The 23,699-nt window shown below is 38.4% G+C and overlaps 1 protein-coding gene across 2 annotated transcripts in view; it reads right to left on the reverse strand.

The window, feature by feature from the left end:
- The window catches only part of RAVER2 (ribonucleoprotein, PTB binding 2), a 137,201-nt gene that overhangs the window by 70,832 nt on the left and 42,670 nt on the right, over window positions 1-23,699 (reverse strand). For both annotated transcript variants that reach the window (XM_070786407.1, XM_070786406.1), the window contains exons 3-5: window positions 19,624-20,093; window positions 16,702-16,893; window positions 7,408-7,534 (exon numbers count right to left, since the gene is read on the reverse strand). In XM_070786407.1, coding sequence (XP_070642508.1) covers window positions 7,408-7,534; window positions 16,702-16,893; window positions 19,624-20,093 — 789 coding nt within the window. The remainder of the gene's footprint in view (window positions 1-7,407; window positions 7,535-16,701; window positions 16,894-19,623; window positions 20,094-23,699) is intronic.

Raw genomic sequence — 23,699 nt, forward strand, 5'->3', positions numbered from 1 at the left:
CAGGTATGTACAAGTCATGCAACAGAGAGGTAATGGAAGGAGTTTAATCAGTAAACAATATTTAAGTACTTTTTACTCTAAATAGCAGGTCTGTTCTAGGTGCCTGAGAGGAACAAAACAGATAAATCTTTGCCTTTATGGAGCCTTCTCTGTTCTAGTGGAAGAAAAGGCAATAAACAAGTAAATACGTGTCAGTTACTTGAAAAAAAAATGATACAATGAGCAAGAAGTAACACAAGGGTTTAAATACAAATATATCATATAGGCATACTTCAGAGACATTGAAGATTTGGTTCCAGGTCACTCCAAGAAAGTGATTACCGTAGTAAAGTAAGTCACACAATTTTTTTTTGTTTCCTGGTACATATAAAAAAGTTATGTTTATGCTACATATCTAAAACAATATATATACACCTCAGTTTTAAAATGCTAACCATCATCTGACAAAGCAGTGTTGCCACAAACCTTCAATTTTTAAAAAAAAAACACAGTATCTGTGAAGCACAATAAAATAAGGCACACTTGTATATATATGTATCTTACAATATAAGGATAATCTCAGAGAATTATGACCCTTTGTAACTATTTTAGGTTGCTCAGAGGCCTCTGTGAAGAGTTTAGGATATAAGGAATATAGTTAAAATGTAGTAACAAACACAGTAAGGAAAAAACAAATGAAACTTCTTGATTAACAAGATAGTTTGTCTTTCCTGAACACCAACAAACTTTCCACACATTCTCCAGAAGCTTTGCATGTGTTCAAGTAAGGTATTTAACCCTCTTCGTTTCCCATTCTAAATAAAGCAAAAGTTATCAGTAAAATACTGAAATATTCTTCTTAAAACTGTAAAAGTAGCACTAAAGTGAAAAAGTATAATCTCATATGGTCATATACCAACCTGAGGAGAAAAGCAGAGGGGGAGAATACATATCCTCAGATACAAAGAAGAGAAAAATTAATTTGGGGGAGAAGTTACTAAAGATAGCCCAGGTATGAACTATTACTTTCGAATAGACCCACAAGTGTAATATACTTCTTTAAACACTGATACAATCTTGGACTGTATTAATAGAAATATAATGATGATAGGAAGGAAATCCCACTGCATTTTGTGGTGATTAGAACCCATCGACAGGATAAATTTGTCTGTGTACGCCATTCTGCAAGGCAACCAAGATAACATATTAGGAGAGGAAAACTTACTGGGGGCTCTGGAGAGCATATCCTATGACCTGTTGTGGAAAGTCAAGTACGGAACTATAGGTTATGAAGATGTAGAAGAGGTGTATAAAGCAAACTACACTCAGTATTTTGTAATAACCTAAGGGAAAAGAATCTGAAAGAAGTAGATACACATGCATAACTGAATCACTTTGCTGTATACCTGAAACCATCACAACAATGTAAATCAACTATACTTGAATAAAAAAGTAAAATTAAAATAAATAAAATGGTTCTAAAAAGAGACTGCTATTTATATTTTCATCTTAAAATATAAAAATATTTAGTTTTATCAATTCTTAATATATGGGTTGACAAAGGTGCGTTTATGTAATTGACACATGTGATACGTAAACTGTATATACTGGGGTTCCACTAAAAATATACTTCACTGATAGAATGCATAGACAAAAAATAAACAAAAGGACACCACTGGTCTGCAGAACAGAAAACAAAGAGAATCAAAGATGACTACAGTTTCATGATAGTTATCTCCAAACATCAGAAGGCTATTCTTATGGAAGAAGGATAGATTTATTCTATGTTTCTTCATAGGAAGAACTAGAATAAGCAGCTAAAAGTGATAGAAATTACCATCTAATATAAGAAAAAACCTAGTAATTAAATTTGTCAAACCAGGGAATAGTTGCCTTGCAAATAATGAGCTGCTTATGCTTTGAGTAGTCAAGACATACAAAGGATATCTCTATGCCATTAAAATTGCAGGAGGTTAAAGCTTTATCTTTAAAGTCTCATTTAACTCAGATGACCATTTTATCTACTACAGTGGGCAAGAATCCCTTAGAAGAAATAGAGTAGCCATCACAGTCAACAAAAGTGTCCAAAAGGCAGTACTTGGATGCAATCTCAAAAACAACAGAATGATCTCTGTTCGTTTTCAAGGCAAACCATTCAATATCACAGTAATCCAAGTTTACGCCCCAAAAAGTAATGCTGAAGAAGCTGAAGTTTAATGGTTTTATAAAAACCTACATGACTTCTAGAACTAATACCCCAAAAAGATGTCATTTTCATTACAGGGGACTGCAATGCAAAAGTAGGAAGTAAAGAAACACCTGGAGTAACAGGCCAATTTGGCCTTGGAGTACAGAATGAAGCAGGGCAAAGGCTAACAGAGTTTTGCCAAGAGAACGCACTGGTCATAGCAAACACCATCTTCCAACAACACAAGGACTCTACACATGGACATCACCAGATGGTCAATACCGAAGTCAGATTGATTATATTCTTTGCAGTCACAGATGGAGAAGCTCTATACAGTCAGCAAAAACAAGACTGTGAGCTGACTATGGCTCAGATCATGAACCCCTTATTGCCAAATTCAGACTTCAATTGAAGAAAGCAGGGAAAACCACTAGACCATTCAGGTATGACCTAAATCAAATCCCTTACAATTATACAGTGGAAGTGAGAAACAGATTCAAGGGATTAGATCTGATAGACAGAGTGCCTGATGAACTATGGACAAAGGTTCGTGCCATTGTACAGGAGACAGGTATCAAGACTATATCAAGAAAAAGAAATGAAAAAGGCAAAATGGTTGTCCAAGGAGGCCTTACAAACAGCTGGGAAAAGAAGAGAAGTGAAAGTCAAAGGAGAAAAGGAAAGATATACCCATTTGATAGCAAGGAGAGATAAGAAAGCCTTCCTCAATGATCAACGCAAAGAAATAGAGGAAAACAACAGAATGGGAAAGACTACAGATCTCAAGAAAATTTGAGACACCAAGGGAACGTTTCATGCAAAGATGGGCACAATAAAGGACAGAAATGGTATGGACCTAACAGAAGCAGAAGATATTAAGAAGAGGGGGCAAGAATACACAGAATTATACAAAAAAGATGTTCACGACCCAGATAATTACGATGGTGTGATCACTCACCTAGAGCCAGACATCCTGGAATGTGAAGTCAAGTGGGCTTTAGGAGGCATCACTATGAACAAAGTTAGTGGAGGTGATGGAATTCCAGTTGAGCTATTTCAAATCCTAAAAGATGATGCTGTGAAAGTGCTGCACTCAATATGTCAGCAAATGTGGATAACTCAGCAGTGGCCACAGGACTGGAAAAGGTCAGTTTTCATTCCAATCCCAAAGAAAGGCAATGTCAAAGAATGCTCAAACTACTGCACAATTGCACTCATCTTACATGCTAATAAAGTAATGCTGAAAATTCTCCAAGCCAGGCTTCAACAGTACATGAACCATGAACTTCCAGATGTTCAAGCTGGATTTAGAAACGGCAGAGGAACCAGAGATCAAACTGCCAACATCTGTTGGATCATCGAAAAAGCAAGAGAGTTCCAGAAAAACATCTACTTCTGCCTTATCGACTATACATTACTTCTGCCTAAGCCTTTGACTATAGATCACCACAAACTGTGGAAAATTCTGAAAGAGATAGGAATACCAGACCACCCGACCTGCCTCCTGAGAAATCTGTATGCAGGTCAGGAAGCAACAGTTAGAACTGGACATGGAACAACAACTGGTTCCAAATCAGGAAAGGAGTACATCAGTTCAGTTGCTCGTTGTGTCCAACTCTTTGCGGCCCCATGGAATGCAGCACACCAGGCCTCCCTGTCCATCACCAACTCCTGGAGTTTACTCAAACTCACGTCCATTGAGTTGGTGATGCCATCCAACCATCTCATCCTCTGTCGTCCCCTTCTCCTCCTGCCTTCAATCTTTCCCAGCGCCAGGGTCTTTCCCAATGAGTCAGTTCTTCACATCAGGTGGCCAAAAATTGGAGTTTCAGCCTCAGCATCAGTCCTTCCAATGAATATTGAGGACTGATTTCCATTAGGATGGACTAGTTGGATCTCCTTGCAGTCCAAGACACCATATTAAAAAGCAGATACATTACTCTGCGAACAAATGTCCATCTAGTCAAAGCTATGGTTTTTCCAGTAGTCATGTACAGATGTGAGAGTTGGACTATAAAGAAAGCTCAGCGCTGAAGAATTGATGCTTTTGAACTGTGGTGTTGGTGAAGACTTTTGAGAGTCCCTTGGACTGCAAGGATATCCAATCAGTCCATCCTAAAGGAGATCAGTCCTGGGTGTTCATTGGAAGGACTGATGTTGAAGCTGAAACTCCAATATTTTGGCCACCTGATGCAAAGAGCTGACTCATTTGAAAAGACCCTGATGCTGGGAAAGATTGAGGGCAGGAGGAGAAAGGGATGACAGAGGATGAGATGGTTGGATGGCATCACCGACACAATGGACATGGGTTTGGATGGGCTCCGGAAGTTGGTGACGGACAGGGAAGACTGGCGTGCTGCAGTCCATGGGGTCGCAAAGAGTCAGACATGGTTGTGTGACTGAACTGAAAGTTTCATCTAATTCTGAAAAAAAAAATTGTAGGAGGGATAATTGACTGCATAATAGGCTGAGCTGGACACCTCTGAAGATACTTCTTACACAATAATAATTGATGATTATATTAAGTACTTAATATGAACATTGTTGGTATAATAAAAAATTTAACTGGTCTTTGTCTTTGGTTCCTAGAGGGGAAACTCAAACCCTTGGAACGTCCCCAGTGGATAGGAATGTTTTTGTTATGCTAATGAATGAGGTGACTCAGGGTAGGCCCCTACATGGCTTCGGAATGGGGACTGGTCATACCTGAAAGACCTAACATGTGATTATTGAATGGGGGCTTTGAGCCATGTGATATTGAGGTAGAAGATAGATGGGCCTGTAGGTGGGCTGCTGGTGTTTGTCAAGTAGAATAAAATTCAAGCCTTGCTCTTACCCAGACACTCAAGGACAAAGCTAGTGGCACAAGCTGAATTCTGCTAAAGCAAAGAGATACGGTGCCTGAGGTCAAGGAAGACTTCCCTATCTGCATGTGTGCAGGGAGGCTTCTTAGGGGGTCAAAAAGGGAGAGGGCCTCACCCCATAATAACTGTGGACATGTACCCATAGGCCTCTGTGGTAGGATCCATCTTACCAAAAAGGTGCTCACACATCTGGGGGAGGGTCCAAGGATCAGTCAGATGGTAACATGGTAACAATGACCATGACCCTATTTGTGAGACAGCAAGAGACACAGATGTAAAGAACAGTCTTTTGGACTCTGCGGGAGAAGGCGAGGGTGGGATGATTCAAGAGAATAGCATTGAAACATGTATATTATCATATGTGAAACAGATTGCCAGTCCAGGTTCGATGCATGAGACAGGGTGCTCAGTGCTGGTGCACTGGGATGACCCTGGGGGATGGGATGGGGAGAGAGGTGGCAGGGGGCTCAGGATGGGGAACACATGTACACCCATGGCTGATTCATGTCAATGTATGGCAAAAACCACTACAATACTGTAAAGTAATTAGCCTCCAATTAAAATAAATTAATTAATAAATAATAATAATTGGCCAGATGTAAACAAAGACCGGGAAACAATGTTCTATGTGATTTAAATGTCTTCACTGCACTCCTCATTGGATGTGTATTTCTGCCTTGTTTCTGTCTTAAATACACTATTTCTCCATGTGCTCTCCCATACATTGTACTGTGACTCTAATAATAAACTTTATACCTGTTTTTAATAGTTTTTGCCTCCTTGAAACATTCTTGCTTTCAAATGGGGGAAAGAGACAGGGCCATTTTCCCTCTAGCACCTAGCTCCTAGTGGCTTGGTGGCTAGGATTCCTGGTTTTCATTTAGGTTTCCTAGGTTCAATTCCTGAGCAGGGAACTAAGATCTCTCTTCAGGACTGCTCACTGCTGTCTCTCCAAGATAAGTATTAGCCTAGCCTCCTGACCTCCAGGAAGAGGAAGAGAACTGCAGATAAGAGTTCAATAACATGGCCAGTCATGCCTACATATAAAACCCCCATAAAACCTCTAGACACTGAAGCTAGTTCAGTAGAGATCTCTGGTTAATTAATACACTGGTGTGCTGGGAGGCAAATATGCTCTGATCCTACGGGGAAAGAACATAAAACCTCTGCAGTTTGGACCTACGAGCCACAGCCCTAAGTCTCTTGATTATGCTGTTTCTGAGTTACATCCTTTGTAACAAAACTGTAATCGTAAGTACAGTGCTCTCCTAAGCTATGGGAGTCTATAGACTCAGTGGAGAAGATCCTGATGCTGGTAAAGATTGAAGGCAGGAGGAGAAGATGACAACAGAGGATGAAATGGTTGGACAGCATCACCAACTCGATGGACGTAAATTTGGGCAAGCTGTAGGAGTTGGTGATGGACAGGGAAGCCTGGCATGCTGCAATTCATGGGGTTGCAAAGATTGGATACGACTGAGCAACTGAACGAACTGAACACATTATTGAACCTGTAGTGTCACAGGAACTCCCAAATTTGAAGCGAGTTAGCCAGAACAGGCCTGGAGACCTCTGTTGTGTGGCTAGTGTATGAAGTAGGGGCAGACCTATTGAGGACTTAAGCCCTCACTCATAGCATCCGTGCTAACTCTAGGCAGTTAGTGCTACAATAGCACTGTAGTATGCTAGTTGGTGTTAGACCAGATGGAGCTGAAACAGAATGATACATTTAATCTAAACATTTGTAATAAAGCTTAATGTTGAATACAGGCATTCACTTCCTAATGATAAAGTATACATTTTGTGTATGTACAGCTATGCATTTCCAAAGACAAATGCCTCCAATGAATACTAAATAGACAGATATTTAATGCATGCCAACATTATAACAATTTCTACAATTCAAGAAAATGATATTGTTTTCATCATTTTCAACAAAGTAAAACAATTTCACAATGAAAAAAAAAGATAACAGCAGAGAAGAAACTGATCCTTAGCACTTTCCAACAAAGTAATTCTGCCAAAAATATTACATAGAAAAGTATGATATCCTTTGCTAAAATGAGCTGTAACAATGTAGTATGTCAAATATTACCTTATTAAACCATGTGAAACCTGGTTTAGAAATTCATGGCAACCAGTATCTACACTTGAAGGTTTAATATTTAATACTTAGTTTTAAAAAAATCAGGAAATCCATAAGCAATTTGTGCCTACCAAAAAGAGTCAAAACATATTTTCACCTCAGGTCATTAATTAAAATTCATTGATAAATTCTAGAAAAAATAAATACCGTGGACTAATTTAAATGTGTTTTTCATGTACAATTAACCTCATGCCAATATTCTACATGTCATTAGTACACGTGATGCTTACCTGGTTTAACAGTCCGCCCACAGAGCTGGGGTTGTAGAAGAATTTGCAACATGGCAGGGTTGTTTAAACTTTTCATGATTTGCACTGGATTTGGCTCTGGAAGTAAGCCCTTTTGATTACTGTGCCTCTTTGATGAATACAGAAATACAAAAATTAGAACATGGGTAAGCACAAAGATGAAACTGTAAAGGCTTTTTTTTTTTTCGGAAATTCTCATTTGTCTGATTAGATCTATTTTATAATAAACACAACTTGTTTTATTTCCAGTCATACACTTGTATACATTCTACCACAATTCGTAATTATAAAAAGATATGAGCTTCTCTGGTAGCTCAGCTGGTAAAAAATCCACCTGCAAGGCGGGAGACTTGGGTTTGATCCTTGGGTAGGGAAGGTCCCGTGGAGAAGGGCATGGCAACCCACGCCAGTATTCTTGCCTGGAGAATGCTTATGGACAGAAGAGCCTGGTGGGCAGTGGTCCATGGCGTCACAAAGAGTCAGACACGACTGAGCAAATAAGCACAGCATAGCATTCTAAGATATTCATGCAACATACACCAAAATCCTTAGAATGTTTCAGTGAAATAGAAATTGGCTTTAAGAGAACTAACAATTTAGTCAGATAAACCTCTTCATGCAAGGGACAAGATATCAAGGGAATCTGAATTTACTAACAGGGAGGTGCCCTGACACAACATGAATTCTTTGATACTACAGAAGAACCTTACTATAATGTTGATCTAAAGTTTAATAATGTGGGATGCTTTACAAAGCAATGTCTTCTTATAATTAAGGTCTTGATTCATTAATCTTCTAATATGAAACAAAGATGGATGGGCTTTACATACATATAACTGGGTAGCTAAATATATGACATTGTTCTCAGTTTTTAAAAATCAGCTCTCCTTGTCCATCCTCTAGCCCTTCAACGTCTACAGACTCACATACAAGGAATCCAATAGCCACCCCGCTACCAAAAGAAATATGTAATCACAGTAGACACTTGGAAAATGCAGCCACAAAAACTAAAGGCAACAAACTGAAGCACCTATACGAGATGATAGGAAGTAGTAAGAATGTTAACTAAACTAAGCAGATATCCTAAAAAAAGATAACAGATTTTTATTGGTAACATGAATCATGGAGAAGCAGTTATAAAGAACACCAATTGGCAATATGATGTACAAAAAGCACAACTGTTTGGGAAAAAATAATAGCAGCCATCACTTACTGTATATACTTGGCATTGTTCTAAGCCTGTTACATGGACTAAATCACTTAATGCCCAAAAGCAACTCTACAGGGTTGGTATTATACCCCCATTCTACAGGTGAGGGAATCGAAGAAACACATAAAGAATTATTCTTAACCTTTACTCTGTGCTTTAATAGATATGTTAAATAGTAGGATATATGCAACTGAAAAACAAAACAGTGATCTGAAAGGTCAGGTCAGATAAAGATCAAAGAATATATGAGCAAAGGATAAAGCAGGAACTAACAACAAAATAAAATGGTAATGAAAAATGCAAACAAAAGAAAAAACCAAGGCAATGAAGAGACTGGAAGTCTTAAGACCTACATAAAAGGAGTATCTGAAGGATTAGAAATGAAGGAAATCTTTGAAGAAATAATGGCTGAGAATTTCCCAGAATTAAAAAAAAAACTCAAGACCACAAAATGAAGGGGTTCCAATTACGATACAGAAAAAAACACACCTGCTCACATTTTATGGCATAAAATTAAGAACATCAAAGCCCTGCCCGCCCCCAACAGTAAAAACTTCCAGTAAGGAAGAACATATCTCAAAAAAAAAAAAAAAACCCAAAACAAAACAAGAAGCAGATTAATATCATTTTAATTCTCAATGTATCATCACTGGATTTAAGAAGGGAACAAATTAATATTTTCAAAGTGCTGCAGGAAAAAAATCTTTGAATCTAGATTTTTATATTCAGCTAAGCTATGAAATGTGGAAAAGAAATAAAAACTATTTCCAGCCATACACAGTCTCAAAAGTTTTACTACATGCATATGCTTTCTTAAAATAAGAATAAATGCATGACTTTACATGATATGTGGAAATTAAGATATGTAATACTGCAGCTAATTTGAATCATGTATACAAAAACCAAGACCATAAAAGCAAGCAAAAACATTAAGGTTGGGAACTGAACGGCAGTCCAGTGGTTACGACTCAGTGCTTTCACTGCCATGACCTGGGTTCAATCTCTGTCAGGGAACTAAGACCCTGCAAGCTGCATGGTATTAGGCACCCCCTCAAAAAGAAAAAAAACACACAAATTAAGGCAATCTTAAAGATGTACTTTATGTGTTCTCAATATGGTGGAAGGTGTAATCGAAGGAAGCAGCAGGATGGAATTTAGAATGAACTATGTGGGAAGGAAGAAAGAGATACTGATCAGCCTTGGGTGTTAATAAGCTAGGAATAATCACCCATAGGATAAAAGAAAACATGTCACTTTTAAAGCAGAAGAAAATTCTAATTTTTTCAATAGTAAATGGGAAACAAAAATAAAGGAAAAAAGTTTAAAGACAACATGACAAGTGTTAGCAAATACATCAGAGGGTCCTCAAAAAATTTAAAATAGAACTACCATATGACCCAGCAAGTCAACTTCTAGGTATTTATCCAAAGAAACAAAAAAACCCTAACTCAAAAAGATATATGGACCCCCATATTCATTGTTGCATTATTTACAATAACCAAGATATGAAACAATATGGAAAAAGTAAGAGAGTTCCAGAAAAACATCTATTTCTGCTTTATTGACTATGCCAAAGACTTTGACTGTGAGGATCACAATAAACTTTGGAGAATTCTGAAAGAGATGGGAATACCAGACCACCTGATCTGCCTCTTGAGAAACCTATATGCAGGTCAGGAAGCAACAGTTAGAACTGGACATGGAACAACAGACTGGTTCCAAATAGGAAAAGGAGTACATCCAGGCTGTATATTGTCACCCTGCTTATTTAACTTCTATGCAGAGTACATCAGGAGAAACGCTGGGCTGGAAGAAGCACAAGCTGGAATCAAGATTGCTGGGAGAAATATCAATAACCTCAGATATGCAGATGACACCACCCTTATGGCAGAAAGTGAAGAGGAACTAAAAAGCCTCTTGATGAAAGTGAAAGAGGAAAGTGAAAAAGTTGGCTTAAGGCTCAACATTCAGAAAACGAAGATCATGGTTTCCGGTCCCATCACTTCATGGCAGATAGATGGGGAAACAGTGGCTGACTTTATTTGGGGGGGCTCCAAAATCACTGCAGATGGTGACTGTAGCCATGAAATTAAAAGATGCTTACTCCTTGGAAGGAAAGTTATGACCAACCTAGATGGCATATTCAAAAGCAGAGACATTACTTTGCCAACAAAGGTCCGTCTAGTCAAGGCTATGGTTTTTCCAGTGGTCATGTATGGATGTGAGAGTTGGACTGTGAAGAAAGCTGAGCGCCGAAGAATTGATGCTTTTGAACTGTGGTGTTGGAGAAGACTCTTGAGAGTCCCTTGGACTGCAAGGAGATCCAACCGGTCCATTCTGAAGGAGATCAGCCCTGGGATTTCTTTGGAAGGAATGATGCTAAAGCTGAAACTCCAGTCCTTTGGCCACCTCATGCGAAGAGTTGACTCATTGGAAAAGACTCTGATGCTGGGAGGGATTGGGGGCAGGAAGAGAAGGGGACGACAGAGGATGAGATGGCTGGATGGCCTCACCGACTCAATGCACGTGAGTTTGAGTGAACTCCAGGAGTTGGTGATGGACAGGGAAGCTTGGCGTGCTGTGATTCATGGGGTCGCAAACAGTCAGACACGACTGAGCAACTGAACTGAACTGAAGATATGAAAACAGCATAAGTGTCCTAAAAATTGATGAATGGATAAAGAAAACATGGTGAAAGTGAAGTTGCTCAGTCATGTCCAACTCTTTGAGACCTCATGGACTATAGTCTGCCAGGCTCCTCCATCCATGGAACTTTCCAGGCAAGGATACTGGGGTGGGTTGCCATTTCCTTCTCTAGGGGATCTTCCTGACCCAGGGATCGAACCCAGGTCTCCCACACTGCAGGCAGATTCTTTACCATCTGAGCCACCAGGGAAGCCCTGGTGAAAATGTGGTATGTATATGTATATAGACAATGGAGCATGACTCAGCCACAAAAGAACGAAATCTTGTCATTTGTAACAAAATGGATGAACTTGGAGGGCATTATGGTAAGTGAAATAAGTCAGACAGAGAAAAACTAATACTGTATGATCTCACTTATATGTGGAATCTCAAAACAAAAACAAACCAAGACCACAGATACAGAGGACAGACTGATGGCTGGCAGAAGGACTGGGGGAAGAGTGAGTGAAATGGCAAAGGGGGTGAAAAGTACAAACTCTAGTGTGAAGACAAGTCCTGAGAATGTAACGTGCAGCACAGTGACTCTGACTACCATGCATAATACTCTATTGCACGTTTGAGGGCTGCCAAGAGACAGATCTTAAAAGTTCCCAACACAAGAAAAAAAAAATCTATAATTATGTGTGGTGACGGATGCTAACTAGACTTACTGAGGAGATCGTTTCATAGTATATGTAAATACGGAATCATTAGAAGTTCACCTAAAATCTAATATAATGCTGTATGTCAATTATATATCAAAAGAAATCTATATCAGAAGAATAGCTTTTAAGAATTCTTAGGTAGCTATGACCTGGGGAAAAACTATTAATTACACTAAAAGGAAATAATTAAAAAATTGAAACATAATATAAAATTTATGACACATAGGTATAGCATTAGTTACAGAAGTAAACTTATTTTAACTACATTCATCAGGAAACAACGGTAGGTTGAAAACAGAGGAGCTAACTACTGATATTAATAAAGATGGGAAAGAAAAAGTAAGTCCAAAGAAAGAAGCAAGAAGATTATAAAGACAGGGCAAGAATAAGCAACAGATAGAAAAAACAAATAATAAAAACTGTTTCTTTGAAAGGCAAAACAGTCTGCAAGACTAATTGGGGGAAAGAAAATGCAAATAAGTAAGACATACAATGAAAAAGAAGAGATTAGACATGACACATTTAAGAAATAAAATTTTACAAATAGCTATGTGTCAGTAAATTTTAAAACTCAGACTACATGGATAAATTTGTAGACTATAATCAAATGCCACATATACCACATAGAGAAAAATAAAACTAATATATCTAATATTCACAGAAGAAACTTAAGTGGTAATCAATGATTTCCTTCTGGGAGAGACATAAGGACTAGGTCTACATGGTTTCATAGATGAGGCTCTCAAACTTTCAAAGAACAGAAAATCCCTACTATATACAAACTGATCCATGACTAGAAAGAAAAGGAGAGGTTCAGAGGAAAAGAATGATAGGTGGAATTCAAGGCAGTAGGCAGTTGGTTTTGAATGCTGCAAAGATACAATAGTGTAAAGTAATTAGCCTCCATTTAAAATAAATAAATTTATATTAAAAAAATAATAATAAAATAAATGCTGCAAAGAAACCAGGCAAAGAAAGACTGAAAAGTACCTATGTGACTTGATTACAAAATTCCTGTCAATCTTAAAGAGAACAGATCACTTAATAGTAGAGGCACAAACTACACTGCATTGGGCTGGGAAGGAAATGAGAAATGGAAAGAAAAAAAAAGGTGATTAGTGGGATCTAATTGTTCAAGAAGCTCCAGTTGTGAGGAAAAAGTATTACAAAGGCCTGCATCTAGAAAGGAAAAGATTTGAGTGTGTTTATAAGCAAATGGGATGGAGGTTGTGAACAACAGGTCAAGTAGAAAGTAGAGGAGGCAGATCCTTGAGGATGGGCGGGGGCATGAGCCCCTGCTTTGGTGGGAGGGCAACAGAGCACTCCCTCCATGAGAGCAAGGATCTTTGTTTTGTTCACTCAGTTCAGTCGCTCAGTCATGTCCGACTCTTTGCAACCCCATGGACTGCAGCACACCTGCAGCTTCCCTGTCCATCACCAGCTCCCAGAGTTTACTCAAGCTCATGGTCATTGAGTCAGTGATGCCATCCAGCCATCTCATTCTCTGTCATCCCCTTCTCCTGCCTTCAATCTTTCCCAGCATCAGGGTCTTTTCCAATGAGTCAGTTCTTCACATCAGGTGGCCAAAGAACTGGAGTCTCAGCCTCCAGTGAATATTCAGGACTGATTTCCTTTAGGATGGACTGGTTGGATCTCCTTGCAGTCCAAGGGACTCTCGAAGTCTTCTCCAACACCACAGTTCAAAAGCATCAATTATTCTGTGCTCAGCTTTCTTTATAATCCAACTCTCACATCCATACATGACTACCAGAAAAACCATAGCTTTGACTAGATGGACCTTTGTTCACTGGTGAATCCTAAATACCTCTAGTACATCTCGTATGTACTAGTAATTAAATATGTACCAGTAAGTAATTATGGAATGAATGCTATTAAAGAAAAAAAAGAAGTAAAAAGTGGGGCACTTTTGCTCAGGGAGTGTGAGAGAAAGTAAATGAATGAGTCCAGCACATGGCCTGTATATTTCTATAAAGTAGCAGCCACGACCATCAGATAGAAAGAAGGACAAAGACTAGAAAAGAGTGAAGATTTGAACTAGAATGTCAGACATTTGAAGAAGCACTAAGTCACCTAGTTGTCTGTTTTTCTCCAAGAAGACAGAGTATGCTGACTGCAAAAGTGGGTGACTGGATGGATTCAGACTCAGAAACTCCGCAAATCCAATCCAATCAAGAGACAACTTGACTAAAGGCAATGAAATTGACAATGAAAGAATGGCTGAAGTCATGAATTATGCCAGTCAAGGATATGAGGATGACTGCCGGGAGCCAGTGAGGCATTCCAGTCGTGACAAAGGTCATGAGGAAGGAGGCTCGGCATACGCAAAGGCGGGATTGAGCCTCGGGAGTCTCCCCGGATATTCTCAAGCATCTTCCCCTCAAAAACCAGAGTCTGCCTACTTTATTGCTTTGTGCTTTCACCTCTGACTTTACTGGGGGCTGTCCCCCACCACCATCTCGCTCTCTCTGTCAAAGAGATAACTTACAGCTCCAATTAATAAAGTTCCTGGGCAATTAGGAGTGTTTAAATCCAAACCCCTCAGATGGCTCTCTAACTCGCCTGACAAGTTTACTGGGACTCCTACAGCTATGCATACGATTGTTTACAGTCTCCCAGCCTCAAGAGGCACAGGAAGCTTAAGATATTCAAATAGCTTAGAGCCTCTCAGTAAGTTAGAAACTGTCAGAATAAGACTAGTAAAGGATTTCATTGATGAGCCAAGGCTTGTTGCCAAGTTTTTACATCCACTGAATTGTATCCTTGAATGTGTATTAATTAATAGTTGGTATGTAGAAAAAATAAGTAGTGGCCTTGGTGTTAGTAACTTTAGACCCTTAAGGTAATAAATTCTTTCCTTTGTTGTAAACCCATTACACATCCGCCCTATAGGAATGCAATTTTATCTTTGGAAGATGGCGCCAAACCTTAAAATAATTACTCTTAGAGAAAATAAGTCTTTGTTGATAAGTCCTTGTCAAGAGTCATAAAATGTTAATAGGCCTTCTGGCCAGAAGATGGTGTAAATCACCTAAACCATTTGTATACGATAAATTTGCAGGAAAGAAACCCTGGTTTTTGATAAGGATCAAAAACTGCTGACTTTGCATCCCCTATTATCCTCTATGTGTAACTTAGGGTATAAAAGCCCCTGTTAAAAATAAAGCTACGGGCCTTGCTCACCAACGCTTGGTCTCCCCATGTCATTCTTCCCTTTAACTTCCAGCTGAGTCTCCATCTGGAGCGTGGAACCCACCATGCTTACTAATTATGCCTGGGCTTCTAAGACCCACTCGAGAAGGTGTCTAGGGTGGGGCACCTTCCGCTATTCGAGAGGGCGCCTGCGGCCTACGTAAGTGGTGCAAACTTCTTGTCTTGAAGTTTTATTGGTCTCCCGCGTAAACCAAGCTACTCAGCCTCTTTTCTCCACTGAATTTTCCTACTGAGCTATCCTCATTCTATTACTCTTTATATCTTTGATAAATATGTAAATAGTCGCCGACTCCGTCTCCCCTTCGAATACCCTGGATCAGCCGGGGCTGGTCCCCGGCAGATGACAGAAGAACCTAAGAAGGGAAGGAAAAAACAAAAAGGGAGAAGACATCCAGGACCAGAGGTGAGATCAAAGAATAAGAGAAGGAGGGCAAGTGAAATGATGGTAGGGTACCAGTGAAATCTGTCATCTCTTCTGCCTGCCCTCCCTCCCCTGATTGTCCTTCTCTCTCCACTTCATTTACAAACCACTTCCAGACTAGGTGATTTCTTGTTGTCTTAACTATGATCTTGTCAATACCGTGTATATATACTTTATAAATTCCCTTTGGAATTTGTAAACTTGACCTCGCTTATCAAGTTCCACCTAAGCTGTGAGTGCTCCAGCCCTCCCTCTGCTTGTATCGAGCTACCATTTCACCACACATCTCTACACACTCAGCCTACCTAGACCTTTTCCACTTTTTAAGCATGAAAATTCGTCTCCTCCTACTGCTGGAAAGGTTTTGTCACAACCAGAGGATGTTCAATCACTCATTTTCCCTGCTTGGGGGTACCAGATTCAGCAAGTGAAAACGGGTGCCAGATAAACAATGGATAATGTTTAATGTAAGTATGTCTCATGCAAAATCTGTATTCATCTGGCAATCCTATTCTCCACCCCCATCAACACTTCAAAATTGTACCTTAACGTTACATTCAAATGTCACCTTTGCAATTCTGAAGTCTTCCCTGGACCCTTCAAAAGTGTGTTTCTCCCTTCATTTGATCAATGGGTATTTACTATTCTAGGTGCAAGGAGTAAGAAACTGTGAAGCAGGAATAGTTGCTCCCTACAAGGAGTTTTCAACCAGAGAAGTAGAGAGGGGAGTAATAAGAGACAGTTCCAATAAAGAAGTCAGTCCAACATGCACACTTATGAACAGTTTTTGAAAAGGGGGGCATGCTGCAATCAAACCTTGCAGAACAGGAACTCAAACATTAAATGAATAAATAAAAATTTCCTCAATTCTTGAGATGAATACACTTTACAAAACACAGTTTCCTCTATTTTACTGACTCCTGGCTTGATTTGGCAGAAGTATTATTTAGTCAATTAAAAGAAGAAGAATGTCTTCATGTAATAAAAATATAATGGAAGTCCAATCAATGATTAACTAGTTTGGATACTTGAATTCTCTATGTTCTTAAAAAAGAACAACTTACCACACGTTGAGCTGCTATCAGTGCTGCTAAGGTACTTCGCCCTGGTGCTCCCGGGGCACAGAAGGAAACTTGAACTTTGCTTCCCTTGATGGTCATACCATCAGCTGCTTGTTGAACCTCTTCAGCATGCTCTGCAGTGCTATATTCAACCACTGCAAAGCCACCAACATAACTACCTTCATCCTGTGCAAGCTGATGTGATACAATTATTAAAAAGGGAATTCTAACATTTAGTTAGAATGTATTTACAAGTATATCATCTGTAAATTCAAGGACAAATGTCTCAAAGCATGATACTGGTGAAAATATTGCATTCCTTTTTTTTTTTTTTTCCAAAAATAAAAGTTTACGAGCTGGGTAGGTACAGTCTTTCTAGAAGATGGGAAGATAAGTAAGATTCTGTCAAGCTTCTTTCTGCTTCTTTGAATCTCTGGTTTATTTTAAAAGTCAATGTTCAAATGATCACAGTTCCTATGTATTAATATATATATATAATTAATAATCTATAGAAAAATGTGGGGACACAACAATTGTTCTTTAAAGATGAAACCTGTTGAATTTGATCATGTATCTATTTGATCAAATAGATACATTTGATCATGTATCTATACACATTATCAAGAGAACAAAAGTAGAAGGAAACATATTCAACTTTTATTTCAATATTTTAGGTAGATCCCAGGAATTTGGTCAAGTATACTAAAGTAAACCTGATTTAGGAAATTGTGCCCCAGGTTTGTTAAAATACCATATGCAGGACACAACCTTTTCCTGAATGTGCCCTAAATAAACTGCAATGCAGAACTCAATTTATTTCCAGTCACCCATGTGTAAGAGTGTGAAGGAAGATACTAAAGCCCTGGATCCATAAAGACTGGTACAAAGAACAAAAGTAAGAAAAAAATACAACACTAAAAAGTTTCTAAGTGTTGAACATATCTGAATCATCTTAAACACATTTGTATCTAGTGATAAATGTGATAAAATTTAGCTTTGTATGTCTCCGAAATACAGAAATAGTTCAATAGAAATATCTACAAAACTTCTGTTTGGACTTGGGATCTCATAAATTGGTATACAATTCCATCATTTCTTAGTCATTTTTTAGCTTCTTTTCTCTTATTTTTGAAGCTTTTTCATATAGTAGACCAAATTTCTGTTTTTTTCCCTTCTCATCCTTTCTTCCTTTTAAAACTGTCCTCAAATGTCTTTTCCTCCATAAAACATTCTTCCATTCACGTGGGAGAAAGGGAAAATATCTACCTCTTCCAAATATTTCTCCTACAACCTCATTCCTTTTATCCAAACCAAATCTTAAATTTCGATTTGTAAAAGCCATTAGTCCCTTTGGTCCCTTTTGATCACATGGTAAGAAGACTGTGTCTTCCATATAGTCTATGTCAACCTACCAAACGGGAGAGCCTGACTTTAACAGATATAAAGGCATTTAAAGTGGCTTTATTAAGCTTTTGAAAATTTCTAAAATATTTTTATTATTCTTAGTTTACTATATAATCTTCATGCCAAATAAATTATACAATCATTTTAAGTCTTTCAAAAGAAAATATCATTACAGTTTCATAGCACTGGTAATTTTAAAGAGCCATATTTCCATTCAATATGAGAGCCATTCAAATATGCAATGGCATGACTTATGATCTATTAATAGTTAACTTTCCATTACTTAAAAATATTTGAACAAAAGCTAAATGATCATTTACAATGATTGTAACAAATCTTTTTCTTTTTTAACCAGATGGAAAACAAGACCAGATAACCTAAGTCCATTCTAACACCAAGGTTCATAATTCAAATACAATATGTAAAAAACAGCTTTCCCCTTATATTTGCTTCAAAGGCCTCAACTAAAGCTACAAAGAATTATGTTTGGCCACAGGATATCACTATATAATTCTTAGTATTCAAGAACAGCATATCAGTAACACAACTTTCAATAACTTGGCAAAGATTTGTCACAAAGTATTCTAATTTTTTGAAGCTCCATGGACACTTTCTTTGATGATTATATTGGGATTGGAGGGGCAAAAATGTAAGAAAAAGTAAGATGTAGCATTCATTTTAATTAAATAAACTATAATAAATTTCGAACTTTCTACTGCAAGAGTATAGATTCAATACGTGTATGATAACAGAAAAATAAGGGTGAGCAGAGGAAAGCTGGGAGATAAGAAGGAGCAAAGGAGGAGAGAATAAATAGAAGGAAGAAATGAAGGGAAGAGAAAGAGAAAGATTTCATCAGGTGCTATAAAAATCTGTATGGGAAGGAGCCGTATACAGTATATATTTTTGTCTATTTGGTAGAATTTATTCAATTTTATTCTGATAAAGTGCTTGAAAATTCTTACCAATGTTGTCAGTTTTCAGGGATCTTCTCTAAATGTCTCACTTACCATGACCCCACTAAGACACAATAAAGCATTCTTTCTACACCATGTAACATTTTTCTGTTTTGCATTATCTCACTCTTCATATGGGATGTACAGTTATTTGCTTATCTGTCAGTGTACTCTACAAAACTGTGAGGTATAGAGAGAATATCTTTCCATTTGTTATATTTCTGACATTTAGCAGTATGGTATCTGGCACTGAGAATGTGACAAATCAAATGTGGGTGGATGAAGTGATCAACACATGAATGGTCAAGAACAGATGGAAGGAGAAGGTGGATGCATTAAGTGATAGGTTTGCTAAGACATAATTATATAAAAACAATATAGTCTGGCCCATCAACAAAAAAAATTAATTTAAAATTTACCATCATATTAAAGTGTTCATTACAAACTAAAGTAGAATGAGATTATGCATGGTGATATTTACATAGGTATAATAAATATGTGAGTGCATGCTGATGCATATGTAGATATTTTCAAATATTTCAAATAATACCTTAAAAATACATACCTGGCAAAACACAGGTTTATGGATACTGGAAAAAAACTGCAACAGCTCCTCTGAATCCCTATAGTCACTAGGGAGTTTATCTATACAAAGGCACTTAGAATGAATGAGCTCTGCGGCCAGTAGATTAACATCCATCCACTGTGCAAAGACAACTGATGCTCCCAACTGTTTACCCAATAGCTCCAATCGAGCCTTTGCAGCAAAGTCCTTTTTCATGTATTCTACAAATCCATAGCCTTTGGAATGGCCAGTAACTTCACTGTAGACAAGAAAACATCTCTCGACATTTCCATAAGCACGAACAAGTTCTTCAAACTCTTCTAATGTAAAAGAAGTGGGCAAGTTGGTGATACATAGCAAAGCATCTGTTGGCTGGAGCTGGACTACTAAGTCTTTTCCTCGAAAAGAATATTGATGAAACATCTGAATTGCATTCTGGGCTTGTTCCCCGTTCAATAAGGTAACAAAAGCTGGAAGAAGATAAAATGAATGAGTTTTCTGAGCCAGTGTTTTCAAGCTTTTTTGATCATGACCCACAGTAAGAAACAGATTTTATACCTATGCCTCAGTACACATATGTAAGTGCATTAGTCGTTAAATCATGTCTGACTCTTTGCAACCCCATGGATTGTAGCCCACCAGGCTCCTCTGTCCATGGAATTCTCCAGGCAACAATACTAGAGTGGGCTGCCATTCTCTTTTCTCCAGGGGATCTTTCCAACCCAGGGATCAAACCCAGGTCTCCTGCATTGCAGGCAGATTCTTTACTCTGTGAGCCACCAGGGAAGCCCACACACACACACACATATATATACACACATATATGAATTTCTGAAACAAAAGTATCAGGAAGCAAAACACCTATCATGTGTAATGTATTCTGATATTTTCTATGCTATTTCATTGTTTTTAAGTGCTGATACTCCCACTTAAACAATTTCATGACCAGTAACTCAAAAAACAGACAACATATATTAGGAGCTCCACTTCTTGTGGGAGGGGTGATGGTAGTCTTTTTAAACTACACACAGATTTGATATTTTCCATCAATAGTATGTGATGCAAAATTTTATGAACTATTCTTTCTTCTCAGAGAGTTCTCAAAGGCCCTCTTTGATAATAAGAATACCTAAAATGTACCTAAAATATAGGTAATTTTTAAATTATTTAAAAATAGAATACCTAAAAGAACAAAGGCACAACCAAAAGACACCAAGATGCCCAGAGGAAGCCAAATCTTTCTCCAATTGATGTACATGTTTCCTTAAAATAAAATTACACTGAAACAATACATACATATATAATTTGTATACTGTTGGGATGAACAATATGGTATGAAAAGATCACAGGATTATGATACTAGACAAGTAGCTTACCTTCAAATCTTTGTAGAACAAACCAAAGGGGGGAAAAATGTCCTGTCTACCTAATGAAGTTGTTCCAGCATTAAGCAACAAACAGACATGATAATTTGTAAAATCTAAAACATGATACAAATATAAAAATCTAAATCAATGAAATATCATACACACATGTGTATCTGATAAGATTTTGAGCAATATTATAAGAAAAATTTAAAACCCCAGATAAAAGAAACAACAGAGGACAAACCACAAATTAGAAACACACCATTCTCTCAACCTTCCTCCCGCTCCTTCTTCTCGCCCTCTTTGGAACACACGGTGAAGGTGCCCATAGGAGTACCCAACTTACCCAGATGCAAAGATAACAACATGGCAAATATGCACAGAGCAAGAGGGAAAGGATTTAAACAGCATGGACAGTGCTGCCTGCCATCTCACTCAGCCTGCTCTTCCTTAGCTGGTCTTAGTGCCCATGCGCCTCTCAGGCTGTAAGCATCTCTCCACAGTGAGTGTGATGCTAATATTTAAAGAATTACATTTTTTATTTAACATGATATCCACATACAAGGAAACTACTTACAGAGGAATAGCTAACTCTTCCAGCACTAGGGGGAAAATGGCTTTGCTGCACTTACTGAGAGATTATCTCCTGGTTTCCAATAAGCCCTCATAAAGGACTTGAGTTATTTTGATTCTATGCCTTTCTTTCCTTATGCTGACATAGAATACCATTTAATGGTATTTTGCTAAAACCAGCAAACAAGTCAACAATCATTTGTAAATATTGATTATGTTCATATTTACCTCATAAGTTCATCAGTTCATATTTGATTTGAATTCTCCGGGTATCTGAAACTGTTAACCATGCCCTTCCTTAACTTCCTTAATAAAGTCCTTTCTGATTTTCTTCATACTTGCCTAAGCACTCCTCCTTCCCTTTCCTTTGATATATTTTTCTCCACTCACACCTGTAAGATAGTAATCCTAAAGGTTCCTTCCTGGCAGGAGCACACACAGTGACAGCCGGTGACTGTACCCAGCAACCCTGAGCCATAAATCCTTGTCTATGCCCCCTTCCCTGGGCACTCACATCCATGCCCATGTATTCATTTCTCACATGCCAGGCTCTGTGTTAGGCACTGGAAAGGAGGGGGTCAACAAAACAAGTAAGATCCTTTTCAACAAGGACCCCACAATCCAGTAGAGGATGACAGATTAGACAGAGAGTTACAAGTGTGATTGGAGAAGGCAATGGCACCCCACTCCAGTACTCTCGCCTGGAAAATCCCATGGACAGAGGAGCCTGGTGGGCTGCAGTCCATGGGGTCGCTAAGAGTCGGACACGACTGACCGACTTCACTTTCACACATTGGAGAAGGAAATGGCAACCCACTCCAGTGTTCTTGCCTGGAGAATCCCAGGGACGGAGGAGCCTGGTGGGCTTCCGTCTTTGAGGTCGCAGAGTCGGACGCAGCTGAAGCAACTTAGCAGCAGCAGCAGTACTACAACTGTGATATTACCAAGAAGTATGGGGGCTATGAAAGCAACTAAATAGAGCAAAATGGCTAGTCTGGGGACTCAGAGAAAACCTCTTATTCTCTTGTCAACTCTCAAAACTACATTTCTAGTCCTTTAGTTCCATATATATTCACATGCTGATTCACACATGATCAAACATAACTCATGATCTTCATCCTCTCCGTTCCTCTAAAATCTCAACATGGCTCAGCTTCCTTCATTCTCTGTCTTAGCTGCTAGCATCACACTCACAAAAGGGAAACCTGGGAATTACCTGAGGCCCTATCTGCTTTACCCCTCACTTAAAGGAATCCTCAAATTTCACCCTCCAAATAGGTCTTAGATCCATCCTCTTTCCTTCATTCTTCTAGCTTTTTTTTTGCTTCAATGACAATAAAGCAAACTCTCAAAAATGAAAGTTTAATTGTGTCTGTCTACTGCCTAAAATGCAATGATTCAGTATGAAAAATGAAGCCAAGACCCAGCATAGTTATCATGCCCTACCAGGCCCTTTTGATCTGACGCCAGCCTCATTAACTGTCAAACTTCCCTTCCCCGCCACACTTCTTTATTCTCCACCGACAATGAGTTGCTTGTAGTTCCCTAGGTATCACCTTGTTCAAGCATCTATACATGTCATTCCCTTGCCTACAAGATCTCTCCCATATCTTTAGCCACTCAAATCTTTTAGTTGCCTTTCAAAGTCAGCCCAGGGGTTAATGTATCATGATCTCCAGGAAGCATTCTCTGATACTGTCTTCCAGTTAGTTAATCCTTGTTTTACTACCCCTCTGTATTTTGAACATTGACTGGATTATTGCACATATCACAATGTATTATAACCTTTGTTTAGATGTCTGCTATCCTATCAACTGTGAGATCCCTAAACTGCTATGGAATATATCTCCATCAGCTATCATACTGTCAGACACACAGTGGAGCCTGTGTGTCAGCTGAATGGATGAATGTATACATGCATAGATTAACTAGTACATTTTAAAACTGACAACTTCTCATTTTCCTTTTCTTAGGTATCTGCATTTGCTCAACCCAAATAAGATATTTTGTAGTAGAATTTATATAACATAATGAAGCAAATTTAAAACTCCAGGCAGTAGGGAAAAGAGGTCATTGATTCTCTTCTATAGTTTCTTCCATTTCAAGTCCACAAAGTCTCTAAAAAAAAAAAGTCCA

This window comes from Bos indicus, chromosome 3 (assembly GCF_029378745.1).
Source record: "Bos indicus isolate NIAB-ARS_2022 breed Sahiwal x Tharparkar chromosome 3, NIAB-ARS_B.indTharparkar_mat_pri_1.0, whole genome shotgun sequence".
Classification (NCBI taxonomy): Eukaryota; Metazoa; Chordata; class Mammalia; order Artiodactyla; family Bovidae; genus Bos; species Bos indicus.